General features: G+C 36.5%; 1 protein-coding gene across 1 annotated transcript in view; it reads left to right on the top strand.

The window, feature by feature from the left end:
- LOC139732020 (filamin-A-like) overlaps positions 1–26,402 on the top strand; it is a 56,440-nt gene continuing 30,038 nt past the window's right edge. Inside the window, exons 1-4 of the mRNA XM_071642895.1 lie at positions 1–592; positions 11,926–12,190; positions 13,491–13,770; positions 15,582–15,693. Of these exons, the coding sequence (XP_071498996.1) occupies positions 292–592; positions 11,926–12,190; positions 13,491–13,770; positions 15,582–15,693 (958 nt within the window). The 5' untranslated portion in view covers positions 1–291. The remainder of the gene's footprint in view (positions 593–11,925; positions 12,191–13,490; positions 13,771–15,581; positions 15,694–26,402) is intronic.

Here is a 26,402-nt window from a genome sequence, read left to right as displayed (position 1 = left end):
TGTGACGTGCAAGCGTTGTTCACGTGCCTGGGTTATAGTTTTCCACATCCATGTACGACAAGATAGCGGATTCGCGCTATATGCACCTCGACTGTGCGTTATGTAGCTAGCGCATATGCAGACGACAGGAATATTGGGACGTTGTATATAATCTCATCAAAGTTCAGTGTTGCTGGATGGTATCTGTTCTCTTTCTTATCAGTTATCGCCATTTTTCTTCTGATCGATGTTGATAGCTCGACGTTCTGCATTATTCTCATCCGTCCTAGTATCTGGATAAGTTTAGTGAGTATGGAAAGAACATATTCAGAAAGTTCGGCTTGGATCGAGATCCAGCAGAAAACCTTCACTAACTGGGTTAACGAACAGTTGAGACCTATCGACAAGAAAGTGGAAGATCTCCGGACAGACTTTGAGGATGGCCTGTTGTTGATTGCTCTGATGGAAGCGCTCATTGCGTCCCGGGGTTTGCCCGTGTATAAGAAGAAGACGAGTTACAGTAAAAATCCCAAATTACGGGTGCAGAAAATGGAAAATGTCTCACACGCCCTCCACATGATGGAAAGAGCAGGAATTAAGATGGTCAATGTTGGTAAGTGTTTCATCATTCACCTGGGAATTGCATGAACTTTCTTGAAAATTAAACTTGTGTGTCATAGTTTCTGTAACGTTAGATAGCTGGAGTCTTCACATATCATCAGTCTCAGGTATTTTCATACCAAGTTAGGACCAACAGAATAAAATTAAAGTTAATGAACGGGAGGTGGAAGCTTCATCATTGAATGGAGCTCTACAAATTTAAAGGTATGTATTAGTGTATTTTTTATTTTTATTTTGTTTTTTTACAAAATACTTCTGTAAGCCTAGATGTTCTTGTGAAACTGATGGCAATGCATATAGCTGAGGTGTAATCATAGAAGGTGATCATATAGATCAGCAACTCAGAGATTTCATAAAAAGTTATAAAAAAATATATGTTTTTTTTTAAATAATGATTTAGCAAAAACAACCCTTCTCCCCATTATTTGAAGTTTTATGGTGGTATTGTGATTTTTAAAAACAAAAGTGCATCTAAAATTTGTAAATCCATGTCCAAAAGAGGTGGATTGAATACCGTATGGTTGATGTGCTAAATGTGACCAGACTTGAAGTTGTAGGTATAAATGCATATAATGGGTCAATGTGAAGATTTTTGCAGATCTATGATGATCACCTCATAATCTAATTTTGCATGTAAGTTCTTTGGACTGATATGAAGCTGTTTCATCAAAATTTCATTATTTCATATACTATTTCTTATTTCTGTTATTCTGTTTGAACAGTTATTTAAATCCAGCTATGGAATTGCGCTTCAGTATTTGGCCATGGTATCTTGACCACATTTCAATGATCCTTTTCCCATTTCGTCTCACTTTTGGCCATCTACCATAGGGAGCAAGTGGATGGGTTAATTAATTGCATGGTGTTTCTATCTTGACAAAGGCAATGTTCAAAGACAGTGCAAAAATTAACCAATAGTTTGATAAGGGTTGCAAGATAAATGGACTTTAGATGGAGCTTCATACACCTTGTAAATCAACCATTTGGTAGTGATGAGTAATCATGGAATGATGCAAGTTAAGTGCTCCACGCATGCTGGACCAATGCACAAAAATTCCACTGTTGCGCACGTCACCCACGTCTGATGATTTTGTCATTTGTTATAAAAGGGTTAGCATTATCTTAATGGAATTGATAAATGATTGTGGGTTTCAACAGCATTAGAGGAAAAGAATTGCTAATAATAACGGCACCATACAATTTTGAATTATACAAAATATGTATGATTTTCAGTGGAGAAACTACTTCAAGACACATTCAAGAGTGAACTCTTCAGCACATTCCTATCCAGGAAAGTTGAGAGAACAGGAATCAATTAAAAACACATTTACAATACTGATACATACTGGAGATATCAACCTGCACAGTATAGCTGTTTTTGTCTACTATCGAATTTTATAAAAAGTTAACATAAATGTTTAAAAGAGGAGATTTTGTGAAGTAGTAGGACCACTGGTAAGTCACTGCATAAGTTGGGTAATACCAATTAGAAATTATACTCTGAATATTCAACAAACAAGATAAATGTCTATCTTAAGGGTATAAACTTGAAATTTGGTCATAAATGTGAAACTAAACAAGCCACTGTTAACCGATGACCTTTACATTTGAATGTTCACATTCATAACATCAAGTTAAAATGTACATTGCTGAGAAACAATGCATGCTAATTACTATGAATGTTTTGCAAGACAAAGGAATGCAGATTTGATGACATTTCACAGAAAAAGGAGTGGAGTGTCATTTTCATCATGCCTCATTATGGTATACATAGAAGGTGCTTGACATATTAAAGTGGTGGTCTAATCTCCCAGTAGCTCAGGGCCAGTAAATATTTATGTCGCGCTACCAGAGAAAGAAGTTAATGTTAAGTCCTGATATAAATATTTGTACATATTGATCTGCATGCAGTCTACAGTCTGTGTTCAGCTGTGCTTAACCCATTGAGGACTAGTCTTTGAGTTCATTTTCAGGCAAGCGTCTATGGGCAATGCGTGTTGTAGCAAAATTAAACCGTCCTCAACAGGTTAAAAATAATATCACCAGTAGAGGAGATCCTGCCATATGCTGGTGTAGGATAGAAAATGCCAGACAAAGGAGTATTGTTTCAGCATGATTTATTCTCATATTATTCTTTATTAATTTTATTGATCTATGGCATTGAAGTGTGTAAGACATGTAACACCATTATATTGTGCAGCACAGTGTGCTATTAGTGTATCTGACCTTATTACAGTGATAAATATGATGACTGATGTTGGAGGGAATGGACAAAATAAGCCATCAAAGTACACGTAGTCTGGGATGGTTTAGGGCGGGTATGAGTCTTTAGACAAAGCTATGGGACTTAGACCTACTGCCTACCTGAAATAGTATAAGGACAAGTTCACCTTTGCAATGTGGACTGTGTATATGCAGCAATATTAGCAGAACACATCAGTGAAAGTTTGAGGAATATCGGACAATCTGTTCAAATATATGAATTTTTAAAGTTTCTGCACAGTCACTGATACTGGACAAGAAGACTACTATAGCTTGTGATGTCACATGTGTAGAATGATATAAAGAGAACATAAGTAAAATTCAACATGTCAGTAACAAGTATCACTCTTTTTTCAAAAAATTAAATTTTGTGGAATTTTTATTTTTTTTCTTATTTCATTCTATGCACATGACATCATCCACCTTAATAGATTTCTCAGCCAGCAGTGACTGCGAAAAAACTTCAAAAAATTCATCTTTTGAACAGATTGTCTGATATTCTTCAAACTTTTTCTGCATTCACTCGATCCACATGCATATAAAAAGTGAACTTGTCCTTTAAAACTCTGAGGTTAGAGCATTCTATTTATACTCTATATATTCAAAACAACAGATTATATCATAATCTCTGAGGATCATATATGATATGTGAGTAAGATTCCTTTAATAAGAATAATCCATACTGTTAACTTCAACTTTCAATTTTCATTGGTAGCCATTTTTCTTTTTTGCATCACAAATGAACCCACAACTAATCTTACAGAGCTTCCTTATTTTACATACGAGCTACATAATATGCATATTGTAGATCTGTACATATGTATAGTACTATTGTAGTTTGTGCATATTTCACAGCTTCAATGTCTTTGAAAAATATCTGTTCTCATGGGAAAAACAATTATTAAATGGTTGGTTTGGTTTGGTTTTATTTCTGCATATTTCTTTCTCCAAATACAATTACAAATGAAAACAAAATGATACAGAGTATGCAAAAAAGGAGAGTAAAACATACAAATCAATACAAGAATTGTCAATTTCATAACAACATCATCTCTAATAACATGAATTAAAGCAACTTGTTAAGGCATACTGTATTCGTATGTGAACAAAGGAGAAATCAATACAGGGGACCCTCATCACTAAGAAGAGCTTGACAGCTTGATGAGACCTTATGATAATATATACAACAATAAAAAGTTACATGACAATTACAAGAATAACAAATAACATGACAAAGTACAAATGGTCTAATATCACTTTGAGGATCATATGTATCTGAGTAGTGTTAGACTAACTATGAAATATGTACCATGTCTGCATACAATCCATCCAGTATTTTATGAAACATTTAAAGAGTCTTTAATGTTTTTGTTTATGCATATAAACACTTTAGATTAAAGTAGCAGAAGCTGTGTTGCTAAAAACAATTGAGAAAGGCAAAAGTGTTTCTAGCCTAGTAAAAATGACTCGTCAACACTGATGTTTCTGGACACATTTATATTACCTTTTTTTTTGTTTCCATCCCAGAGTGAACTTGAGCCGTTTTAAATGGGTATATACTGTATTAACCTGTTATTTTCGCAAGGATGTAATTTTTGCGAATTTCGCGAATCACGGTTTGATCGCAAATTTAGCAACACACCAAAATGTAGCTTTGTGCTAGGTTAATAATGCATTTATGATAGCGTCGGTGTCAATTCGCGAAAACAGCATCTCGCGAAAATGGCTGTGACCTCTGCATGCACGAAAATATGTGAACGCGAAAATAACAGCTTGTACAGTTTATAGTTTCTCTGTCAAAACATATTTGAAGGCATGAATGAATACAAATCACAAGCAATGCTGGTAACTTCAAGTACAGTTGTGTGATATTGATTTATTGTATTGTCATTGCTCAGTAATTCATGGTAATCGAGTATAACAATGAAAGCCAAAAACAATAATTTGTATTCAAATGCTTTCTGTCAAGCAATTCTGAGGCCTCTTTTACAAGAAATTAATAGAAACTTTAGAAATGAAGGCCATTCACAAACAAATATTGCTTTTTAAATCACAAATTCAACTCTACTTTATTTGCTGCAATTCATACAGTGCCAGCAGAATTTAGCATTCAGTGGGCTACCCCATTAAAACACTTAAATTTCCCACAAGAAATAAAATTGGGCCAATTTGTTTGCATTACTGTGCAGATTATTGCAACAGATTTTTTTTTCCCCCACATAAGAATTATTTGTTTTGCCAAGGCTTAATGTCAAAATTCAAGCCACAGAGTCCTTTTCCATGAGTGTAAATGAGCCTCATTCAAGCCCCAGGTGTATATTTATACCCGACTTCATGACAGAGCAAATTGACTTACTCGGGTATTATCACAACAAAAGGCTTAAATTGATGACAGACAGTTTATTTCTGTGACAAAAGAATTCAAACATTTGCTTTGGCTGTGGATTAGACCAGCACACACAATGACAACCACAGTGATTGAACAGAAAGAATTAAAGATAATCACAAGGTTAGGTCACAAAGAGCAAGAAGGTGACCAGATAGTATAATCGGGGAGGTCCCTTGTATCATGTACACCACAGTAGAGAATTATGAGGAATGTTGGAACTTTGGGCCCTAGCTGTTTCACTATCAGTATCATGGAACTCTTTTGAGCCAAACAATGAACCCAAAGTTTGGACAGGTTCAGATCAGATGTAGTTGTGACATTTAAAACATTTATAAACATTTAAAATGTATTTTAGAATGTGGCTAGGTGGGCATGCTATATTGTTCCCAAGTGGCTCTGCAGTGAAAATTCATTCGTAACTTCTGAGGACTGATTGATTCCAAAATCTACCCTAAGATTAGTTGAATTGAACTCAGGACTGATTTTTGAGCTACAGCTCTACTTGTATAGCTTAGGAGTATCCAACACTCCTGTGGTGCTACATGTATGTGACAATTTTAGTTGATGTATCTTCTGATATCAAATCTTGTCAAACAAGTCCATTGAAATTCCAGTGTGATGGCAATGTTTGAACTGCGACTGTGTTATGTCAGCAAATAAAGAAATCATAGAATGAGAAATAATAAATAAAGAGAGCACGGAGGCAATATTAAGGAGCTAATCAGACTGAGTTTGTGTTAAATTTTTATGACTGTCATGAAAGTAGCACACCCCTTAAATCAGCAACTCATAATATTGACAAAGAGATAAATCTAAACATTCTCTTTATGATCAAAATGTCATAACCCTCAAGTGATAAGATCCCATCTGTCTTAAAGTGACAAGTAGTTGCCCTGGGAAAGATAAAAAATAGTGAAAGAAAAGTAATTGGAATGTGTTGGCACTAACTTGTTGTAAATGATCATACCTCTTTGCAACTGACTTACGCATGCTTTAACAGAAGAATAATGGACTCACTCTCCTATGAGATTAATCAGTTGACATCGGAATGTCTTTATACTAAAGAGGACAAATTGTGACCCTGCACCTCAAAACAACCAAAAAGTCGCCAGACATGAATTTTTAGTTAAGACCATATTCTGAAAGAGCAGACTTTAAGCTTTAAAATGATGTATATTTCAAATCAAATGGACTCTCCTAACCTATCTAAATATTGGAAAGAAAGCACAAACCCAGGAAAAGTGTGAACTGAGAAAAGAGGCTCTGAAGTACAGTGTCTATTCAAGCGCTTAATCTTTACCAAACCGTGCTGGCTGTGCGATGAATGGGACAAAAAATAGGAAGTAAACCACCAGAGTAGCAACAATGAAGGGATTATCAGATTGAATTGAAATTAGGCATGCCTCATTAACACATTCTGTCCATAATTAATGCCAACTTTCAAAGCAGTAGCACTATCCTTTCAAAAGTTATAAAAGTTGAAAGTGAAGAGTGTGGACAAGTTTTTTCAGAAATGAAAAAGGGACTCTAAAGACTCACTATTTTACCAAAAATGTTCGAGATAAACTATAAAAAAAACATTTTTCTGCCAGTTTTATGATACCAAATTTTAGCATAATGTAAAAGAAGACCCACTCTTTCAGAAAATATGAAAAAGTCAAGTTCGGCTAGGTTGACCCATTTCACTTACTTTCAGTTCTCACGCAAAATCAGTGTGTGCGACTTTATGTTTGTTTTGAGGTGCACGGTCACAATTAATGTCCTATTGCCAGTAGCGTACTTGTCACCATGAGTTAATACTTATGTTATAAAATATCAGTTCCAAGAAAAGATATCAGTAAGTTGGACAAGAGAGATTTACAAAGAAATCATCCAAAAAGGGTCCCAAAAATGGTGGTGAAAATTGAAAATAGGAAAAAAATATTTTGAGGTGTATTTGAAAACGTACTCAGTGATAATTTTGTTTTTGCATAAATGAAATCATATAAATGTTTCATTATAACATGGTCAAATGCTCAATGTTTCTGACTCAACGGTGATGAAGAGACTGATTTCTGATATTTATATTTTTCTGCTATTTGTAGACATTTAGTTTCACAGTCATTTATGATGAATTGTAAAGTAGACCAAATCAGTGCTAGCGTTGCAGGTATAATTTGTAATCTTTGTTTCAAAATAAATCCTAATCCCTTTTGAATCTTTTTATGAAAAACCCAGTAGTATGCAAACCAACCAACACACACACACACACACACACACACACACACACACACACACACTCACAGAAAATCTGAGACACCATGTATAAAACATTGTTGTCACTAACAAAAGATATAGGAAATAATGCTGGTTTTCATGTCCTATAATAGCAGAATAACTACAAGTAATTTACATACGCCTCTTCACTTCTGCTAATACCTGTGATCTTTGATGTTTGGACGTAGACTTTTGCCACAGTCAAACTTGGCTTGCTTGATATCTGATATCTCGTCTGCGTGTGGGGTCAAGTGCTTTGGATATGATGATAGTATTTCTGTAATTTGTCAACTTGAGAGTAGGAGTGGCAGCCTTTTTCATAGTAATCAGATGTCAAAGTCCACATTTTATCATGATTTTAGAATCAGTATTTATAGGGTACACCCATTGTCAGGAAGATGACTTTCAGTTTGTGTAAATTAGCACTTATTGCACTTCATTCTGAAGCAAATACCATCACAATTAACTTTATAACAGCTTGGAATTTTGAATGACATTTTTCACTCCCTTGACAAATGAAATTCTCTACCTTGTTATGAGGTTATGGAGTCTATAGAAGTGACATACATCAAATTTTCAGTCGATAGTTGAGCAAATTCTTTAGGTCCTACCTAAATATTCAGCCCCATATATAAACAACAGCAACTCAAACCCAAACACACAAAACAGGAGATTAAAATACCCCTTTTAACCCAGAATCTAAGCTGCTTGAAACCACTGGAGTGCTGTTTCAAACTCAGACGTTGCTAGTCCCTGATGTACATTGTACTGCCAACATGATCTGTTTCAGAATTTCCTAAAATTTCTTTGTTTTTATTTTTGCTGATTACATCAGAGCAATCTTGTAAGATTCTATTTGAACCTGCCTTCATGGGATATGTACAATAATCAAAATGTTGATGCACTGTTTGCATCACCTACATAGTGTTTTGTTGGCTAAGGAAAAGCTGTTTTAATATGAATGAACCTCTATTTTCTTGTGAAAGTTATATTGGAAATTGGTGAGTTTATTTCACTTATCTGCGAAGAAAAGTGAAAACATGAAGAACTAACATCGGTAGATGAAATTCTGTAAAGATACAATGTAGGTTGCTGATGAGACTCAACAGATACTTTCTTTTTGATTCAACCAAGAAATCATAAGTTTGGATTATAGCAGGTCAAACTTGTTAGTCTCAATACATGTATTATGATTCTCTATTTATTTATTTATTTATTTTTTGAATTAGCATATTCCTTGTTTTGCTGCATTTGGGCAGAATCGACACCAAGCAAAATGTATATAAAGATATTTTACATAGTGCACCAGTAGCTGTTAAGTCCTATGATAGTTTGAACATTTCAATAACAAAAGCTGTCTGTGTTTTATATTTTCATATCTACCCTCAAACACTCGTGAACATATAAGCCCCTAATGTATGACCTTCAAAAGCAAAATGTTCTCACTGCAGCTTATAAATGCAATTTTATGAGAAATCCAAGGATATAACCTAGGCTTAGAAGGGATATTTCAAACATAGTAGGAATTAGTAATTTTTGTACTATTTTTTGTACACTCTTAACAGAACAAAATTCATTTGATAACTCTGGTAGACTATTACATTTAGAACATCTAAAGCTACAACCCAGACAGGGTAAATTGTTACTGTGCATTTTCATCACCTGTGCTCCGGTTAATCATAAACCACGACATGTTTGCTGTATGATCGATCAGTCATACTTGTTTGCATGTCATGATTTGAACTGTATTTTTAAGTCCAAATCTCCAGGCCATTATTCTGGTGCAGTCTTGGCTGTGGTCATATTGATCATGCTGCAATGTAGATTGCTTGTTTTGCAGTTGTAGTCATCATGTAGCATGGTATTAAATCAAATAATGATTTATATGAAAAGACATGATAGTTGTAATATTGTGAGAGCACAAATGCTACTAGTAAATTATTTTATTCATAAACATGAATTCATGTTGTACAGGGATCCACAATTAAGCAGACTGTATTAATCACATAGAAGTAAAAATGTTCTTTTTTCATAATTTTGCCTTTCAGATATCTATGTTATTGATTAAAGAAAGAGGCTGACTAACAATGCAAACATATTCAGCACAGCCAGCACAGCTGCATGGGATAGAAACTCAGAGCAAGAGGGATGTTGATTCAATATCAATCAAGAAATAGAAACAGGTGTCTGGTTAATATAAATGTTGGAATGGAGCAAATGTGGAAAGGCAGTGTGTGCCATGTACAGTAGACAGCCAGTAGACATTTCTTTTCCTAACAAAAAAGTGTATTTAATGTACAAAATATCACCTTTGACATCATTACTGGAAAAAAAAAGTTTCAGTTGAGGGATAATTTTTAACACTTCGACCAGTTCATACATTTTTAAACTAAATTGCTTTCATCTGAACAATAGCAACAACAACAACTAGTTGTGACCAACAGTGACTCCCAGTGGATGACACTAGATGGCACTAGCCTATACTCAAGGATATTTTTCCCAATTCACCCAAATGTGGTGTTATTGAAAAGGCTCCCACACTTGCAAAGGACAGGTGCCCATTCAGTGAGTTTTATGGGCAAGTTGGTATATATATGGCTTTGTCGCACCCTTCCATGTAGCTTACATTCATACTTTTAGATAACCTTTGTACAGTTCTAAGTCTGATCCTTTTGGCAAGAAGGCAACTTGTTGAAATTTGCACGGGCACCTTCTTAACGGGAGCAGGCAAGAGTGAAAGCTAGTAAAGAGAAGATGCCAAGATGCCTTGTTTTTTGAAACTTGCCTTCCTGCAGAAATCAGGATAGGGAGGTGAGAGTGCAGTTTGTAGAGGGCCATGATCTTAAAGGTCCTGTTTCCCTTTCGGAACAGTGATTTAAAAATAGAAAATTCAAGATATGACATTTAATGCATATGTGTAGGTCTGTTGTACCACAAAACATCCTATCATATAAAATTTAAAAAATAAAGCCTAAAATATAAGGAGATATCTGTATTTTTTTCTGAATAAACCGTAACTGTAGGTAGTTTAGTCTTAAAACATTTTTATTATAACTATTGTTCACATTTGGTATATTTAACAATACTTAGCATTGATTTTAGTTACCTATTCACATTTTTACAGTGGTTGTTTCTATCCCTAACTCATGTTTTAGAACTATTTTAAACCACTAATGCTGAGTTTTTGTTTCATCTGCAAATAGCAAATTATACCTTAAAACTAATTGTGGAACCTTGTTTAGCATAAGAAGGCAGATGTTACCAAGTTTACATTTTCTAAGTACATGTTGCATTCACTATAAGGAAAGAGCCCCGCTGGGTTTTTGTTGAGCCCACCGGAGGTGTGGGGAGACTAAGGGATCGCCTGTGGCATCTGTCCGTCCGTTGTCTGTCCGTAACGCTACAAAAACTTGAATAACTCTCTACTGAGGATTTCGATTTCAATCAAACTTGGAGGGAAGAGTAGTTATACAAAGTTCCACATTTTACCAAACATGAAGGGCACCTCAAGGTCAAAGGTCACAGGCAGAGGTCAATGAACTTTAGGGCCCATTGTGTTAAGTTTTTAGGGCCGTTTCGATTATGGGCCATAACTTTTGATCCGTAAGTGTATTTGTGACCAAACTTAGATGGTAGATGTACCTTGGGGAGCTGATGGTCACCACAAGGTCAAAGGTCACAGGCAGGGGTCAATGAACTTTTGGGGCCCAATGTTAAGTTTTTAGGGCGCGTTTTGATTATGGGTCATAACTTTTGATCCATAAGTCTACTTGTGACTAACCTTGGATGGTAGATGTCCCTTGGGGAGGTGAAGGTCATCACAAGGTCAAAGGTCACAGACAGGGGTCAACGAACTTTTAGGGCCCAATGTTAAGTTTTTAGGGCGCGTTTTGATTGTGGCTTAGAACTTTTGATCCCTATGTCCATTTGTGACCAACTTGGATGGTAGATGTTCCTTGGGAAATTAAAGGTCATCACAAGGTCAAAGGTCACAGAAAGGGGTCAACAAAGTTTTAGGGCCCATTAAGTTTTTATGGTGCATTTCGATTATGGCTCATAACTTTTGATCCCTTTGTCCGTTTGTGACCAAACTTGGATGGTAAATGTCCCTTGGGGAGTTGAAGGTCACCACAAGGTCAAAGGTCATAGGCAGGTCAATGAACTTCTGGGAGTTAGAAAAATATTAATTTCTTGTACGCGAATGGGCGAGACACAATTTGGCACTTGCCTTGTTTAGAAGTTGCCTGTGATCTTTAGGACACGAAGGTACCTTGGCAAGTTTCATCATGTTGCCTTTTGCCACCTGTTTTAATAAGTTTCCATGCATTTCAAAAGTTAGATCAGATCCTTCCTCATGAGCAGGTAGCTCTCCAGCACAGGAAGCAGTCAGTCTTTTACCTTTGACCTTTGCATTTCAGGAAATGAGGACGTAGTGGAAGGGAACCTGAAACTCATCCTGGGACTACTCTGGAGGATCATCCAGAAGTTCCAGCTCAGTGGGGGAGGAGGAGGCGGTGGCACCCAGGGAAGCTTTGACGGCAATGCATCCCTGACCAGGAAAAGTGGGAATACCAGACCACCACCCAAGAAGATGATGCTGGCCTGGTTAAATGGTGTCTTGCCGGAAGAAGCTGGACCTGTCAAGAACTTCTCAAGTGACTGGAATGATGGCCTTTTACTGAGGTAGGTCATATGAGGATTTTAACTGACTCCTCGTTTGGCAAAACGGGATCATCCCATGAGACCGACACTCATGAGTCATACGGCCCACTAGTTTGGACATTGAAAGAAAGGTCCATGAGTCATACAGCCCACAAGTCATACAGCCCATGAGTTTGACACTAGGCAAATAAGGCCCATGAATTTTACACTAATTAAAAACAGCCCACGAGTTTGACATTACAACATTATTATAAGGCTTACTATGTTGGACTCACGGGCCTTGTTTGCTTAGTGTCGAACTCATGGGATATATGACTCGTGGGCTGTATAACTCGTGGGCTGTATGACTTGTGGACTCTATGATTTGTGGGTGTCAAACTCATGATGTGCACCCGGCAAAACAATCAGGCATGGGAAACAAATCAAAGTCAAAATAGAGATGTACAATTTATGTGTGACAGGAACATGGCAAGGGAGAATATTTTGAGATCATTTTTTCCCATCAAAAATATGGATTAGGAAATGGTGATGTTGTGCTATTCTGAAGTCCACAGTATACATTGATAGCTAAGGGCCCTGTTTTATGAAGAGTTATAATTGATTATATAGTTGATTTCTATGATTAGTCTATGTCAGCCTGTGTGGTAAGGAAATTTATAATTATATCTATTGATAAAACAGGGCCAAAGTATCCTGAGCTGGGCATTTTAGAAAGGTTCTATGGCCATATGGATTGATTTTGGTGTTTTCACTTCATTTATTAGGTTTCCACACAAATTATAGAGTTGTATTTGCAACATACATCTACGGAGATCAATGAAAAGTAATACATATTTTTGTAAATTCAGTATAACATTGTTATGAAGACTATAATGATATTCCATGACACCAAATGACTTTAAATCAGTCTAAAGTATGTTACATTCATATTGTGCTGAGGAAAGCATTTTGTATACTTTTAAATACACTCTAAGTCACTAGTACTGTCTGTCATTTCAATTTTTATATTCTATCTAAAATATGTCATTTATCTGAATTGATTTCATGCATAGACTCATATAATTTACCAAAAACGCAAAATAGAATAGGCTTCTACCTTTAGCATGAGACATTGCGTCCACATGTATTCGTTCATGTTTACATTTCTCAGTCCAATGTTCATATCTTCAGATGAAAGCAGTGAATTGTATCTTCATACAATTTCACTCATTTCATCTGTATTAAAAAAGATGTATGCAAAAAGAAAAAAATGAAAAACCCATATAGCTTAGATACACATGAAATGCTATCTGTAACCTGTATCTATTGTTCCTCCCCACAGTGCCTTAATTAACTACTGTGACCCCACCCTCATGCCACACTGGAAAGAAATGAACAGGTCCGACAAGCTGGAAAACTGTCGGGAGGCGATGAACGTTGCCAACGAGAAGCTGGGAATCCCCAATGTTCTCTCCCCGGAAGATCTCAGCAACAAGCACATTGATGAACTCAGTGGAATGACGTACATCTCGTACTTCCTGAGACACGAGGGGCCGGGATGGTATGCCACACTCAACTGGGTCAGAAAGAATGTTCCGGAAGAGGACGTACAGAACTTCCAGGTACATCTGAGTGTGTGTTTGTAAGACTACAGATCCATGTCCTTTTGATCCTTCATATCACATAATTCTTGTCAATCATGTATACAAGAGTGAAAAAAGGTACAGTGTATGGGGCACCCACACTTATATTTCTAGAAGAAAGTACTGTTGGTAAAGAAGAGGAATACAGGTGTTGAGTAAAGGAAACGAAAACCCAAAGAGCAATGTGGATTGATATGAGTGAAAGCAGCAACATAAATAGAACACATCAGTGAAAGTTTGAGGAAAATCAGACAATCAATGCAAAATTTATTGATTAAAATTTTGGTGTTGTAATGACTGGATAAGGAGACTATTAGAGTTCATGATGTCATGTGTGGACAACAATATGAAGAAAATATAAAGAGAATTCCACAAAAATTCATTTTTCATGAAAATTACACATTCCATCAACTTGATACTGACATATATGTTAAGGGTAGTAATTATTCCCCCAGCTTTCTGAAAGCGGTTGGTGAAGTGCTCTTTCATTACGCTAGAAAAGTGAAAGCATGTTGAATTTTCTTTATATTTCTCTATATTGTTGTCCACACATAATGCCATGGGCTCAAGTAGTATCCTTATCCAGTGGTTCCAACAGCAAAACTTAAAAAATTCGTAACTTTTGCATCAACTGTCCGATTTTCCTCAAACTTTCACTGATGTGCTGTACTAATGTTGCTGCTTTCACTCAATCCACATTTCTCTTTGGGTTTTTGTTTCCTGCAATAAGGAGCAACAGATCAATCATATTGATTATGTCACCAAAGCACCTGACATACTATGACACCTCTGAACATTGAACATGGTTATATGACTGTTATTGTAGCTCGCGTAGAACTACTTCTAAGTTTTGTTTACTAAACTATTTAATGAAGAACAATGATCTTACCTGAACTTGATGAAATTTATGTGGTTTGTTATGATGCATACACACATAATGCTAACAATACCATGTCCAAGATGGTGAATAAATTGTTTCTAATGAAAAGGCCCAAAGTAAAGCAGATTTTGTGGTCGGTACATTTGAGGGTTGTGTTTAATTGCACAGTCACAAAATGAGACAGTTCTAATTGTGTGGAGCCCACAAAATAGCATGTTGCAGATTACTTGCATTAAAATGACTATGATTTCTTGCTAACAATTGTGTGATTTTCCTGAAATATTCATGGAAATGTGATACTTGAGACATTCAAAATCACTTTCTATGGTGGATGGATGCTCTATTCCCTCTTATGGTTTAATAACAGGACAGTTTTTGTTTTTTCTACCTTCCTTTTTAAAGCAGCAACAACAGTCTTTATGCCTATCTTGCTAAATTGTTTAAATGTTAGGTGTCATGAGTGCTATCTTGTTGTTACTTATGCAGTGTCTTGTTGATATTATTGCATGATACAAACTATATCAGAAGACTCACTTTACAAATTCAGGCAAAATAAGAGTGCAGGAGCTCATGTCGCAGGATGCAGAATAACTTTCCTTGTTAGCTTGTTTAACTTGGTGGAACTGCCATTTACGTCAGATAGGCCTATGTGTTCATGCTCCTTAGCTCCTTCCATTGATGATGGGGAAAATTCTCAGGCATTTTGTGGCTTCTTTCTGTGTAATTATAGGTCAGTCAGAAAACTGCTCTTTTTTACTTGATATCAAGCTCTTCTCTTCCCTAACTAATTGTCAAGAGCCAAGACATTGCAGTTTACCACCAGTAAATCATTCATGACCAGTATTGCTACATTGTATGTGAGCATTGTGGTGATACTGTAAATATTTGACCCTTGACCCCCTGCTTTCAGAGTGATTGGAATGATGGAATTGTGCTCTGCGGATTGGTCGATGCTGTCGGAGGTGACTGCCCCGATTGGAAGGACTTGGACCGTGATGATAAAACCAACAACTGCCAAAAGGGTAAGGGAAAGTTTGTGGAAATAATTGCTGCCATCATTCAGTCACCAGAACAGCACCAATTTTTACCTTGATGTGATAATGGCCTTCTTTCCAAATCTTTCAGTTATATGCAATTCAAGCTAAAGTTTTTCAGTGAAAAAAAAGATAATTGCAGTCGGGTTTCTCCTGCATGTACCCTATGACGGACTTCTAGTGGGTCTGAGTGATGAACACACCAGTGGATGACACCATAATTATGTAGTCTTGTGGAAAGGCATCATTGTGATAGGCCTATATCACATCTTCCTACACAGGTGAGTATAAAATATGTGCTTGAAGAATTGAAGAGTGATCTTGACCCACCTGTGAAGACTATGAAAGGAGTAGAGATGGTGTACATTACATTGCCAGCTTGCAAGTTATGCAGACAGCAAGGAGGTAAAGTCTTAACAGCTCTGCCAGATTGAGCAATGCTGACAGGTTCAGCCAGGTGCACAAATTAAAAAAAAATGTTTCATTCTGGAACTTCTCTCAAATGAACTCCTTTTGGATTATGTCTAAAAAAATGCTGATAAAAACTTGAAGAAAAGATACCCTGTTTCCCTGCATGCTTCCTTATGAGACTTGCCATACTGTATAAAGTCAGCTTTGATATTGGTTGATTTGCAAACCCTGATCTGAAATGATAGATTTGGCATGCCAGCATATGCATATATGCACTTGAACTTTACACAGAGCTAACTCCCATCACCCCTTTACTGAAATTCCTTGCATCCAGTTAAAGGCATTTTTTTTTACCATTTGCAGATGAAACAAAAACCCAGTATTATTGCTTCATAATTGCTCTAAAATGTGACTTAGGGATATAGAAACAAACAATGTAAAAATTTGAACTAGTATAATCGATGTTGATTATTGTTAAATATACAAAATGTGCACAATGGTTATAATGAAAATGTCTTCAGACTAAACCATCTACAGTTATGGTGTAATGAGAAAAATAGTGATATATCCTTATATTTTAGGCTTTATTGCAAAAATCTTATATGGTAGGGTGTTTTGTGATACAATTGACCTACACATATGTATCAAAAGTAATGTCTTGAACATTTTTTAAATCACTGCTCCCAATGGCAAACAGGACCTTTAAATATGGGCACTGGCGTGATTCTGTCTGTAGATTATCACACCCTTCTGAGAGAAATCTACTCTGTTAATGAAGTAATTCAAACTAACAATGAGAAAAGTCAGTGTGAGCCATGGAATCTGGACAAAGATGTTAACCCGTTGATGACGGGTTGATTTTGCTACAACATACATTTTCCATAGACACTTGTCCTGTATACCCGGGACTCATCTGCAACAGGTTAAAGATAATTCTGATCATGTAGAGGACAAGTTCACCTTCATAGACATGTGGGTTGAGTGAATGCAGCAATATTAGTATTGACACATCAATGAGAATTTGAGGAAAATTGGACAATCCGTTCAAAAGTTATGAATTTTTGAAGTTTCTGCTCAGTCACGGCTGGATGAGAAGACTACTATAGCTTGTGATGTCATATGAGTACAACTATATAAGGAAAGTATAAAGAAAATTCAAGATATTCTCACTTTTCTCACATAATAAAAGAACACTCGACTTCTCTCTTTCAGAAGTCAGGGGGAATAATATTATCTCTAACATAAGTCAGTAACAAGTCGAGGAAATGTGCACTTTATTCGAAAAGTCAAGTTTTGTGAAATTCTCTTTTTATTTTCCTTATATCGTTGTACGCATGTGACATCATACACTGTAGTAGTCTTCTCCTCCAGCAGTAATTGTACAGATATTTTAAAAATTCATAACTTTTGAACGGATTGTGGGATTTTCCCCAAACTTTCACTGATGTGTTCTACTAACATTGTTGCCTTCACTCAATCCACATGTATATGAAGGTGAACTTGTCCTTTAAGGATTGGTGTGATGTACTTTACAGCATCGATATCCCATGTACACGCACCTTGAAAAAGCAGTCTGGGCATGAGACAGGAACATCTGTACATATCTAACAATTGATTGCTCGGATCCTCACATGTGATGTAACATTCACATCACTGTTAGTTCTCAAAGGAAATGACTTTCCATGATTGCGCTCCATGTATGTGGAAGACATTTTCTTCCACAGAGTCTAAAGAAATATAAAAAGTATGTTCCTTTACACATTTTTAAAATAATCCTAGCTTGGCCATCTCTCATATGCGCAGGAAATCACATACCTGTGTCAACAGTGAACATAGAGGGCACTATGCAGCTGTACTTGCTGTAGTACAATGTACCACCTGTTGTTCAAAGGAGCACTCAAATACATTTTTGCACAATACTGGGAACCATAGATGTGCCCACCACACTGTTGGCCTAAATCTCTTGTGCAGGTGGTATATTCCCCACCTCTGGATGTAATTGCAAAGAAAAAAAAGCTGGGATGAGCCTCTCTGTAAATATCTTTGTATACACCACAGTGAAAATAATCTGTGGCCCATATAGCTTATCACTGTATCAATACAACAATGAAATCTATGGCTTGGTATAGCACCATGACCCTCCCTGAATACACGGTGAATTGATAGCATATGGACACACTTTAATACCATATGTGTGTTTCCCAGATGTCTGTTAGTGTGCAACCAGCTCAATGGGTATGTGTCATATTGTTTTATATCTTAAAAGAATTATTTAAAAAGAGTGTAGAGTAAAGAACAAGAGTCACAAGTGTTCAAAGTAATGAAATCTTTCATTAATTCTTTTTTATTGCAACTGATCAGCAAAAAAAAAAAAGAAAAAAAAGGACAAAAAATGTCCTTTATCAATGTAAATAAGCACTGACATTGATCAGTTTCGTAGTACATGTAGTAGCTATGATAAAAAAGCATGAGCATACATACTAGGGGTGGACTCAAACCAAGAATCTCCTGATTACTAGACAGGTATCATATCATATTCATCGCAAAATGAAATGAAAATGAAATTGAGTTGAAAAAGAAAATTTGATTGAAAAAGAAAATTGAATTGAATATCCACAAGACTACCTTACTTGTGCCTGAGCAGTGCTGGTTCTTATCCCATATAGCAGCTGGTGCTGCCTGTTTAGTCGAATTAATATATAATCTTGGGATGAACTGTTTTCATAAATCACTAACAAAAAAGAGAGAGAGAGAGATAGAGAGCTACTTGGGCAAGAAGAGAGAAAGAGAAAGAAAGATAGGGGAAGAAAAAGATGGAGAGAGAAGAACAGGAGAGAGGAAAAAAGAGAGGGATAGGGAGAGAGATGCTTAGAAATTCAGTGATAACAAAGTTTGGAACTGTAGAATACTTTTGATTTAGTAAAGAGAAATGCCATTCTGTCACATTGCTAGCACTGCCTACATTTCAGTATTTTTTTTTTTTTTTTTTGTAGAGGTATATCATGAAAATATTTTGCAGCCTGTTGTTTTTTTGTTACAGCGCCCTCAGTGTTCCTGGCATTTGCAATTTTGGATGTCCCATATGTGTGTACTCGACAAGCTAAACCTTGAATGGATTTTCTTCATATTTTGCACAGAGAGAAAAGACACAGACTATTAGGATTTTGTGGTGCTGCCCTCTTTGTTCTTTTTGTTACATTGTCAAGTGCCACCCGGCCTGACTACGGTATATGAATATCAAAAATGTATGCAAACTTTTTATGGAGGTGCATTGTTGGTAGCCATTGGTTGGTTTCTATCTTGTAAAATATTAAATCTATTTTTTTGTGTGTGTGATGCTAGCTCTCTCACCAAACTGTGTAAGGACACACTAGATTTAGAATAGATCAAGTAAAGTAGAATACTTGGGATAGTGATGCCAGTTAATTAAAAGTGTGTCCAGACTGAATATACTGTAAAAAGTGGGCATTTGTCATGCACATGATAGTACTTTAAGAAAAAATACTTCCATTTGTATGGTGTTTTGCAGTCTTCTCTCTAGGAATGCAATCAGAAGGTGGATGTTTTTGTTGCCATTGTCTGTAGGTGTGAAACATTGAAGCACAAAATTGCTATCTTCCCATCAAATGGGCTCTTCAGAATGCATAAATTTGCTTGGCTGACAGTGAGTGACCTTGTCCTGTGATGTTAACAATGCCAGTGCTATGTCCCTGGATACTCTTGGGGTTAAGGTGAATGCAGCTAGGGTATTATTTTGTTCTGTGTGGTTTGTTTTGTTTCTCAGTTCTGATTTTCTGTAAAAGATGATGCAAATTTATAGATTGGTGTCCCTTTGTATTCTGGCACTGTTCAAGGAGACTGAATAGTCCGCAGTATACTATGGGTGGGCGTTCACCCTGTTCAGCAACAATTCTGGTATGCATGATTCAAGAATGAGTTGTGCTAAAATATATTGATTTTTGTACACTTCTCACAGCTAAGGGCTCAACATAAGCAGTGGTCCGGGTCTAATAAGAATTGATGTTGGGCAACCAAATTTTAAAAAAGGCTGTCTTTTTATGGCCCAATCAGGCAGATGAAATTCAGAATGAATTTTTATGTTTACCTATCAGGACACTTCATTTCTTTTGCAGGCCACCGAAATGTTAAAATTCAAAGATTTTAATAGTGGCCTGAACAGGCCAAAAGTTTGTGTTGAGTTCTGTCTCAACTATAGCATATATACCAATATGTGTATTTCTGTAGCCAAGACTCAAAGAACTGGGAGAAAAGCCAGATGATGCTAGTGAGCACCAAATGTTGATTTTGGCTTTCCATAGTTCTGTTTGGTAAAGTTTAACTCATTGGCCATGTGAACTTGATGGTTCTTGTGCCACATATATGGAGATTTTCAAAATCTTGTGTAGAATTAGTTAATATCACAGTATATGTGTCTAGGCTTATCTAGTAGCACTGTAATTTGATTTTTTTTTTAGCTCCAATTTTTCTTCAAGAGTTTTAAAGGTGCAGTGTCATTTTCATCAAATATATTTAAATTGATCCACAGAAATATAATAATTTCTTAAATTGACAAATCAAAGTTGGAACAATATCTATTGTCCATCAAATTCATTGCTCCATGAAACATCATAGGTGAGGAAGTATAAGTATAAAAGGCAGGACATCATTGGTTTTAAACATGGTTACTAAACTCAATTTTCTTTGATGTTAGTATACCTGTGGTTCGTAATTTTTAGCAGAGTTTTGAAGGCTTTCTTACCCGTTGACTACAGAGCAACATTGCGCACTCCCCCTTTCCTCCTCGTTTGGTTCCTGATGGAACATTGAGGACTATCTTGAAGAAGAAGAAGAAGAAGGAAGAAGAAAGAAGAACGAAGAAAAAAGAAAGAAGAAAGAAGAAAGAAGGAAGTAGGAAGTAGGAAGAAGGAAGAAGGAAGAAGGAAGAGGAAGAAGGAAGAAGGAAGAGGAAGAAGAAAAAAAGAAGAAAGAAGAAAGAAGAAAGAAGGAAGAAGAAGAAGAAGGAAGAAGAAAGAAGAAAGAAGAAAGAAGAAAGAAGAAAGAAGGAAGAAGAAAGAAGGAAGAAGGAAGAAGGAAAAAGGAAGAAGAAGAAGAAGAAAGAAGAAAGAAGGAAGAAGAAGAAGAAGAAGATGAAGAAGGAGGAAGAGGAGGAGGAGCAGGAGCAGGAGCAGGAGCAGGAGCAGGAGAAGGAGAATGAGAAGAAGAAACAGCAACCTGGGGATCCTGTCCAATTTTAGAACCATGTCGGAAAGTTGCTGATACAACTAAGTAGAATTAAAGTACTTAAATCCAAGCTAGATGAGCATACTACTAGGACAATTTGAATGAAAATAGGATGTTTTCTCTGACTCTCCTGAGTAAATAATGGTTGTCCTTTGAATTCCTAGCATTATTCTGGACAAAACACACATTTAAAGTGATACTAAGCCATTGTACAAAGTAAGCTTAATCCTGCTTGCTGTATCTCATCCCTAGCTAAAATCAATGCCATCCTCAAATCTATCTTCATCAAAGTGACTGAAAGTGTGAGTCAATAAATGGGGTTGTAATTCCTTGGCAGAAGATAAGAGGTTTTCTGGCTATAAGATCATGGAAATGGGGTTGGGATATTTAGAATTACAAATCTAGATAGATAGATAGATAGATAGATAGATAGATAGATAGATAGATAGATAGATCAATAGATAGATAAATAGAGAGAGACGGAGGGTTGTAGAAATGGCATTTGAAATGATTACAGACTGCATATTGGCCCAGAGAGAGACAGAGGGTTATAGAAATGGCATTTGAAATGATTACAGAATGAACACATTGGCCCGAATTCATGAAAGTGATACTAATGAAACCATGGTTTAAACCATAGACAAAAACCATGGAGTGCCAAGTGTTGAATGGAATATTTCGTTACGAAATTGCTCATTTCGTCGACAAAATGACCATTTCCCCGACAAAATGACCATTTCCCATACATGGCTCACTTTTTTTTAGGAAGCTTTATTAATTGCATTACACATGTTTTGTAATTATTTTAAATGAATATCTCCAAAGAAATGAACACCACACCTTGTGAAAGAATCCAAAAGTAATGCCAGGTACTGACTGTTCTTATATAGCACCAAGCAAATATTGCAAGTCTCCTCAATGTTTCTGTCATTTTCTATCTCATTAACAGCTGAATAGCTTGTGTGTATTTACTCAGACCTGTTTGGATAAGTTACAAGAGGAGAAGGGGAAAAAGGATATTTGTCAGTGGATACTGGGGAAATACAACAAAAACTGCTAAAAAGGCTTTAAACACCTTTTGTCCCATAAAATCCTGTGGCAATAGAACCTTGGGGAAACCGAATGCCCCCTCACCCCTTTAAAAAAAATAGATAAATAAATAAAAGTAGAAAAAATCGGGGGTGGGGTGGAGGGGGATAAATAATACCTTATTGGTCTTTGACACACAGAGATGGCTTATCCTGCCACTATAAATGCTTGAAGAATTTAGTTTGTTACACACTCTTCTTATAAACATTTCACACAACAGTACCCCATGCCTCAGTGGATTTGCCCTAGCTGCTAACGTAGGGCTGCCAAGTGCCAGAGGAAAAAAAAAGCGGAAAGAAAAAATAGGGGAATTCGAGTGAGAATCCATAGACCGTAGAGAGAGAGAGAGGGAGAGAAAGGTGAGGTGACTGGAGAGAAGAAAAGGTGAGGAGGCTCCCATGTTTTGGTAGGAAATCGTGAACAAGACCGCACGCCTACCTGCAGCACCCACGCAGGAACCCATTCACGTAGCATGCAGACGAGATGTTAGCTTATGACTGCTGCGTATCTTGGCAAGGACGTATTCCATGAGTCTGATATTTGCTCCTGGAGTTTGGCTCGGACAGCAGACAACATAGTTGTGTCTGAAAATTCTGAGCGGCAACCTATACCACAGAATTACCATGTTACGCAATCATCGACTTTTGCATTGCTTTTGTTTCTTCTGAGAAACATTCACAACTTTTTTCCTTTTTTTTTTTCATTGTTGAATACGTGACAGCGGAAGCGGCTACAGAGGCTATTCACTTCTCTGTTTTCAAAAGTTAGTGAGTATAAGCGGGCTATACATGCCTCAGTGTAGGACAGTCGGTGGACACTGAGCCCGAGAGGGAAAAAGTTTTTACATAGCTCCAACAATAACAATGCTGGACTTTTAGTGATTCTTTATTTTTTCTTGGATTTGGATTAGCTGCTTTACTGGACACAGAAGCACAACAGGTAAGTGCTTTCTGTGTATTTGATGATCGGTGTATTGGTCTGTGCAAGGAGTTAAGATTACCTATTCCATATGCTCTTTCTGAAGGATTATTCAAGTGTAAAAGTTAATGTGTGCATCTGTGCGAGAGCATGTGTGTGTGCTTATGTATGTTCGTTTGTGCTCGCAAGCAAGCTATAAAATGGTGTCTGTCCAATTGTGTATCACCAAGGTATCTAAGAGTAGACCTTATGAGTAATCGAAACTCAAAGTTTACTGGTGGGTCAAAGATATTGTGTTGGAAGTCAAAAAGATGAAGGACAAAATATGGCAAAGGCCTGTGAGATCTTTGCAGTTTCCTGCGATCATTTCAATGAGTATCTTTATTTTAGTGACGGCATTGACTTGTCTACCTTACCAGGAAAACAAACTGAAAGACCAGAATTCAAGGCAGTTTAGTTCATGAATTATGCAAATTTCCTCTAGGTGTTAATGTGTGTATTAAATAAATCCCATATACCAAGAGACATTCACTTTATGAATATATGCACTGATATGCAAATAATACGAAAGTTATGCTCACTTTGTGCTTGTTTTCATCCATGAACTAATTGTAAATGATGAATTTGATGAAAGGTACCTTTGTGAATTTTGGCCAGAGGGTTTTACCACAAAGTTAGTATGGATGACCCATGGAATGGTGTCAGAGACTGTGGTTTAGGATGCTGATTAATAAAAGTCTTGCACCGGCCAGTGCTGTCTAATACATTTACAGTTGAACCTCTCGTATCCGGACAAGTCGGAACCGGGGCTCATCCGGATAAGGGATTTGGCCGGATACGGGAGACTCAATGCTTTATACATGTACATATACATACACATGTACTGATGTAGCCCATTGTAGTACCACATGTATAGTAATGTGTATACTGCAACCTTTTCATTGTTACATTTGGGGATGTTTGGGGATGTTAAAATGTCTGAAGGTAAGCAATTTGGAAGGAAATTTGATGTAATGTATGTTAATCATGTTGGAAGTAATATGTAATTCATGTGTATTTGTGTAGGAGTTCTCAAGGAGTTGGGAATCCCCCTTTCCTCCTGTAATCATAAAAAAAAATCACGGCGAGATTGCGTCCGTATAATAGAGAGATCCGGATAAAGGGAGGCCGGATAAGAGAGGTTCAACTGTACTTACAAAAATCTGTTTCTACCTTAGATTTACAAATTATATAACTTTTGAATGTAAGTTTAATGTAACCAAATATGCTTTTATGATCTATGTGCATTCTTTAAATGGCACATCCGATATCATTACTGAAATACTGACAATATCAAATATGTTTCAGTGTAATTGTTGGTTGTAAACTTTGGTCAAGTAGCCTACAAGCACTAATGTTGAATCTGAAAAAACTTCTCATGTCCCTTAAAGACTTCTTCTTAAAATGATTTTACTTCATGCGACAACTTAGCACATGGAGTACAGTAGGGGCATACCTGATATGGCAATGATGATATGTTACTCTCATTTTCTTTTTATAAATAATGCCCTTGTGTACATGTATGTACTGTTTCATTATTTTACATTCAGTCTATGTTTCTTAATGGTATGAGTGAAAGTTTGGTATTTGAAGTGCATCAAAATAAAAAAAGTTTTATGGTGGAATTTGATTTGTGGGATACAGTCATCATGTACATGTATCACATACTGTATATCCCAACTCTTGATTAGGAGTGTGGCTTAAATCAAGTCAAGTGTTGTCGGGAGTGTAATGCATCTATAAGTCAATGCACTTGTTCAAAATCATAAGAATAATTGAAAGTAGAGTAGCTATTAAAAAGAAAACTGATATTCACATTAACTGGAATTACTGCAGTCCATCTTCCAGTTTAGAAATGTGATGTCCCTCAAAAAGTTTTCATATTACCTTCCAATTAAAGTACAAGTTTGCACAATGTGCAAACTATCTTTATTTCTTTAGCATTTATTCCTGGGGCCGTATTCTGAGAGCTTATTAAGTGTCTGATTAGCACTTAATTACCGAATTGGTATTCTGAGAGCATGATTAAGTAGGGGTTATATTAACTACCATAGCAACAAGCGTTTTGGCGGGAAGGACCTACGCGTTTGCGCGTATCAATGCGCGCGCACCTCTGAGAGGACTTAATCACAGAGTTAATTACGAATCGGTATTCTGAGGGTGTAATTAAGTATGAAAGTTAATGAAAAACTTAATGATACCAAAGAGTGTCATTAACTACTCCGATATCAAGCATTACATCGCGTTTTCTCTGCCACAACGATGCTTACCGTCTTCGGTAACCGAGGAGCGGTTGAATCTTGTTATCATGGTATCCATAGAATTCAGAGAAAAAAAGAAATAAAGCCGATCTTCGAGGAATTTTGTCATTTTATGTGAGCAAAGAGGTTGAGATCTTCGCGTGCGTAGGTGAGGGGTTGTAATCAAATACCGGAGTGTGCGCACGGAGCTCTTGGGTTGTAATTACAGGGGGCGTGGAGGAGCGCGCATTGAGGGCATATTTGCGCGTATAGTCATCATTTTGGCTTCTAACAACGCGTCTGATTGGATGGAATAACAATTAGATGGGAGGGACCTAAGATAATTACAGGGGACTTAATCATACCTTAATTACGTCCTCAGAATACCGATTTTGCCCATGATTAAGGGCCTATTAACTTCACGACTTAATCACGAAGTTAATTACAGACTTAATTACGACCTCAGAATACCACCCCTGGATTCCAACTTTCATAGTCTGACCACTTTGTTCAATATGTTTACAATAGATGCTTCCTACTTGAATATCATGTATCATTTCATTTTGTTATGTTTAATGTATTTTTAACCAAAAAATATGAAAATAAAGTGAAATTGAATTGAATCTTATCTATAAGTTGAGCATATCAACAACCACAACACAAAATGGGACCTTTGTTATTACATCATATCGGACCTAAAGTAGGAAATGTATTATTTTTAAAAGTCTATACAGTGATCTATAACTATCAAATCAACGA

This window comes from Diadema antillarum, unplaced genomic scaffold, assembly GCF_040938485.1.
Source record: "Diadema antillarum isolate AM-2024a unplaced genomic scaffold, OU_Dant_1.0 seq00000398_RagTag, whole genome shotgun sequence".
NCBI classification, from domain to species: domain Eukaryota; kingdom Metazoa; phylum Echinodermata; class Echinoidea; order Diadematoida; family Diadematidae; genus Diadema; species Diadema antillarum.
This window is presented reverse-complemented; position numbering and strand designations above follow the sequence as displayed.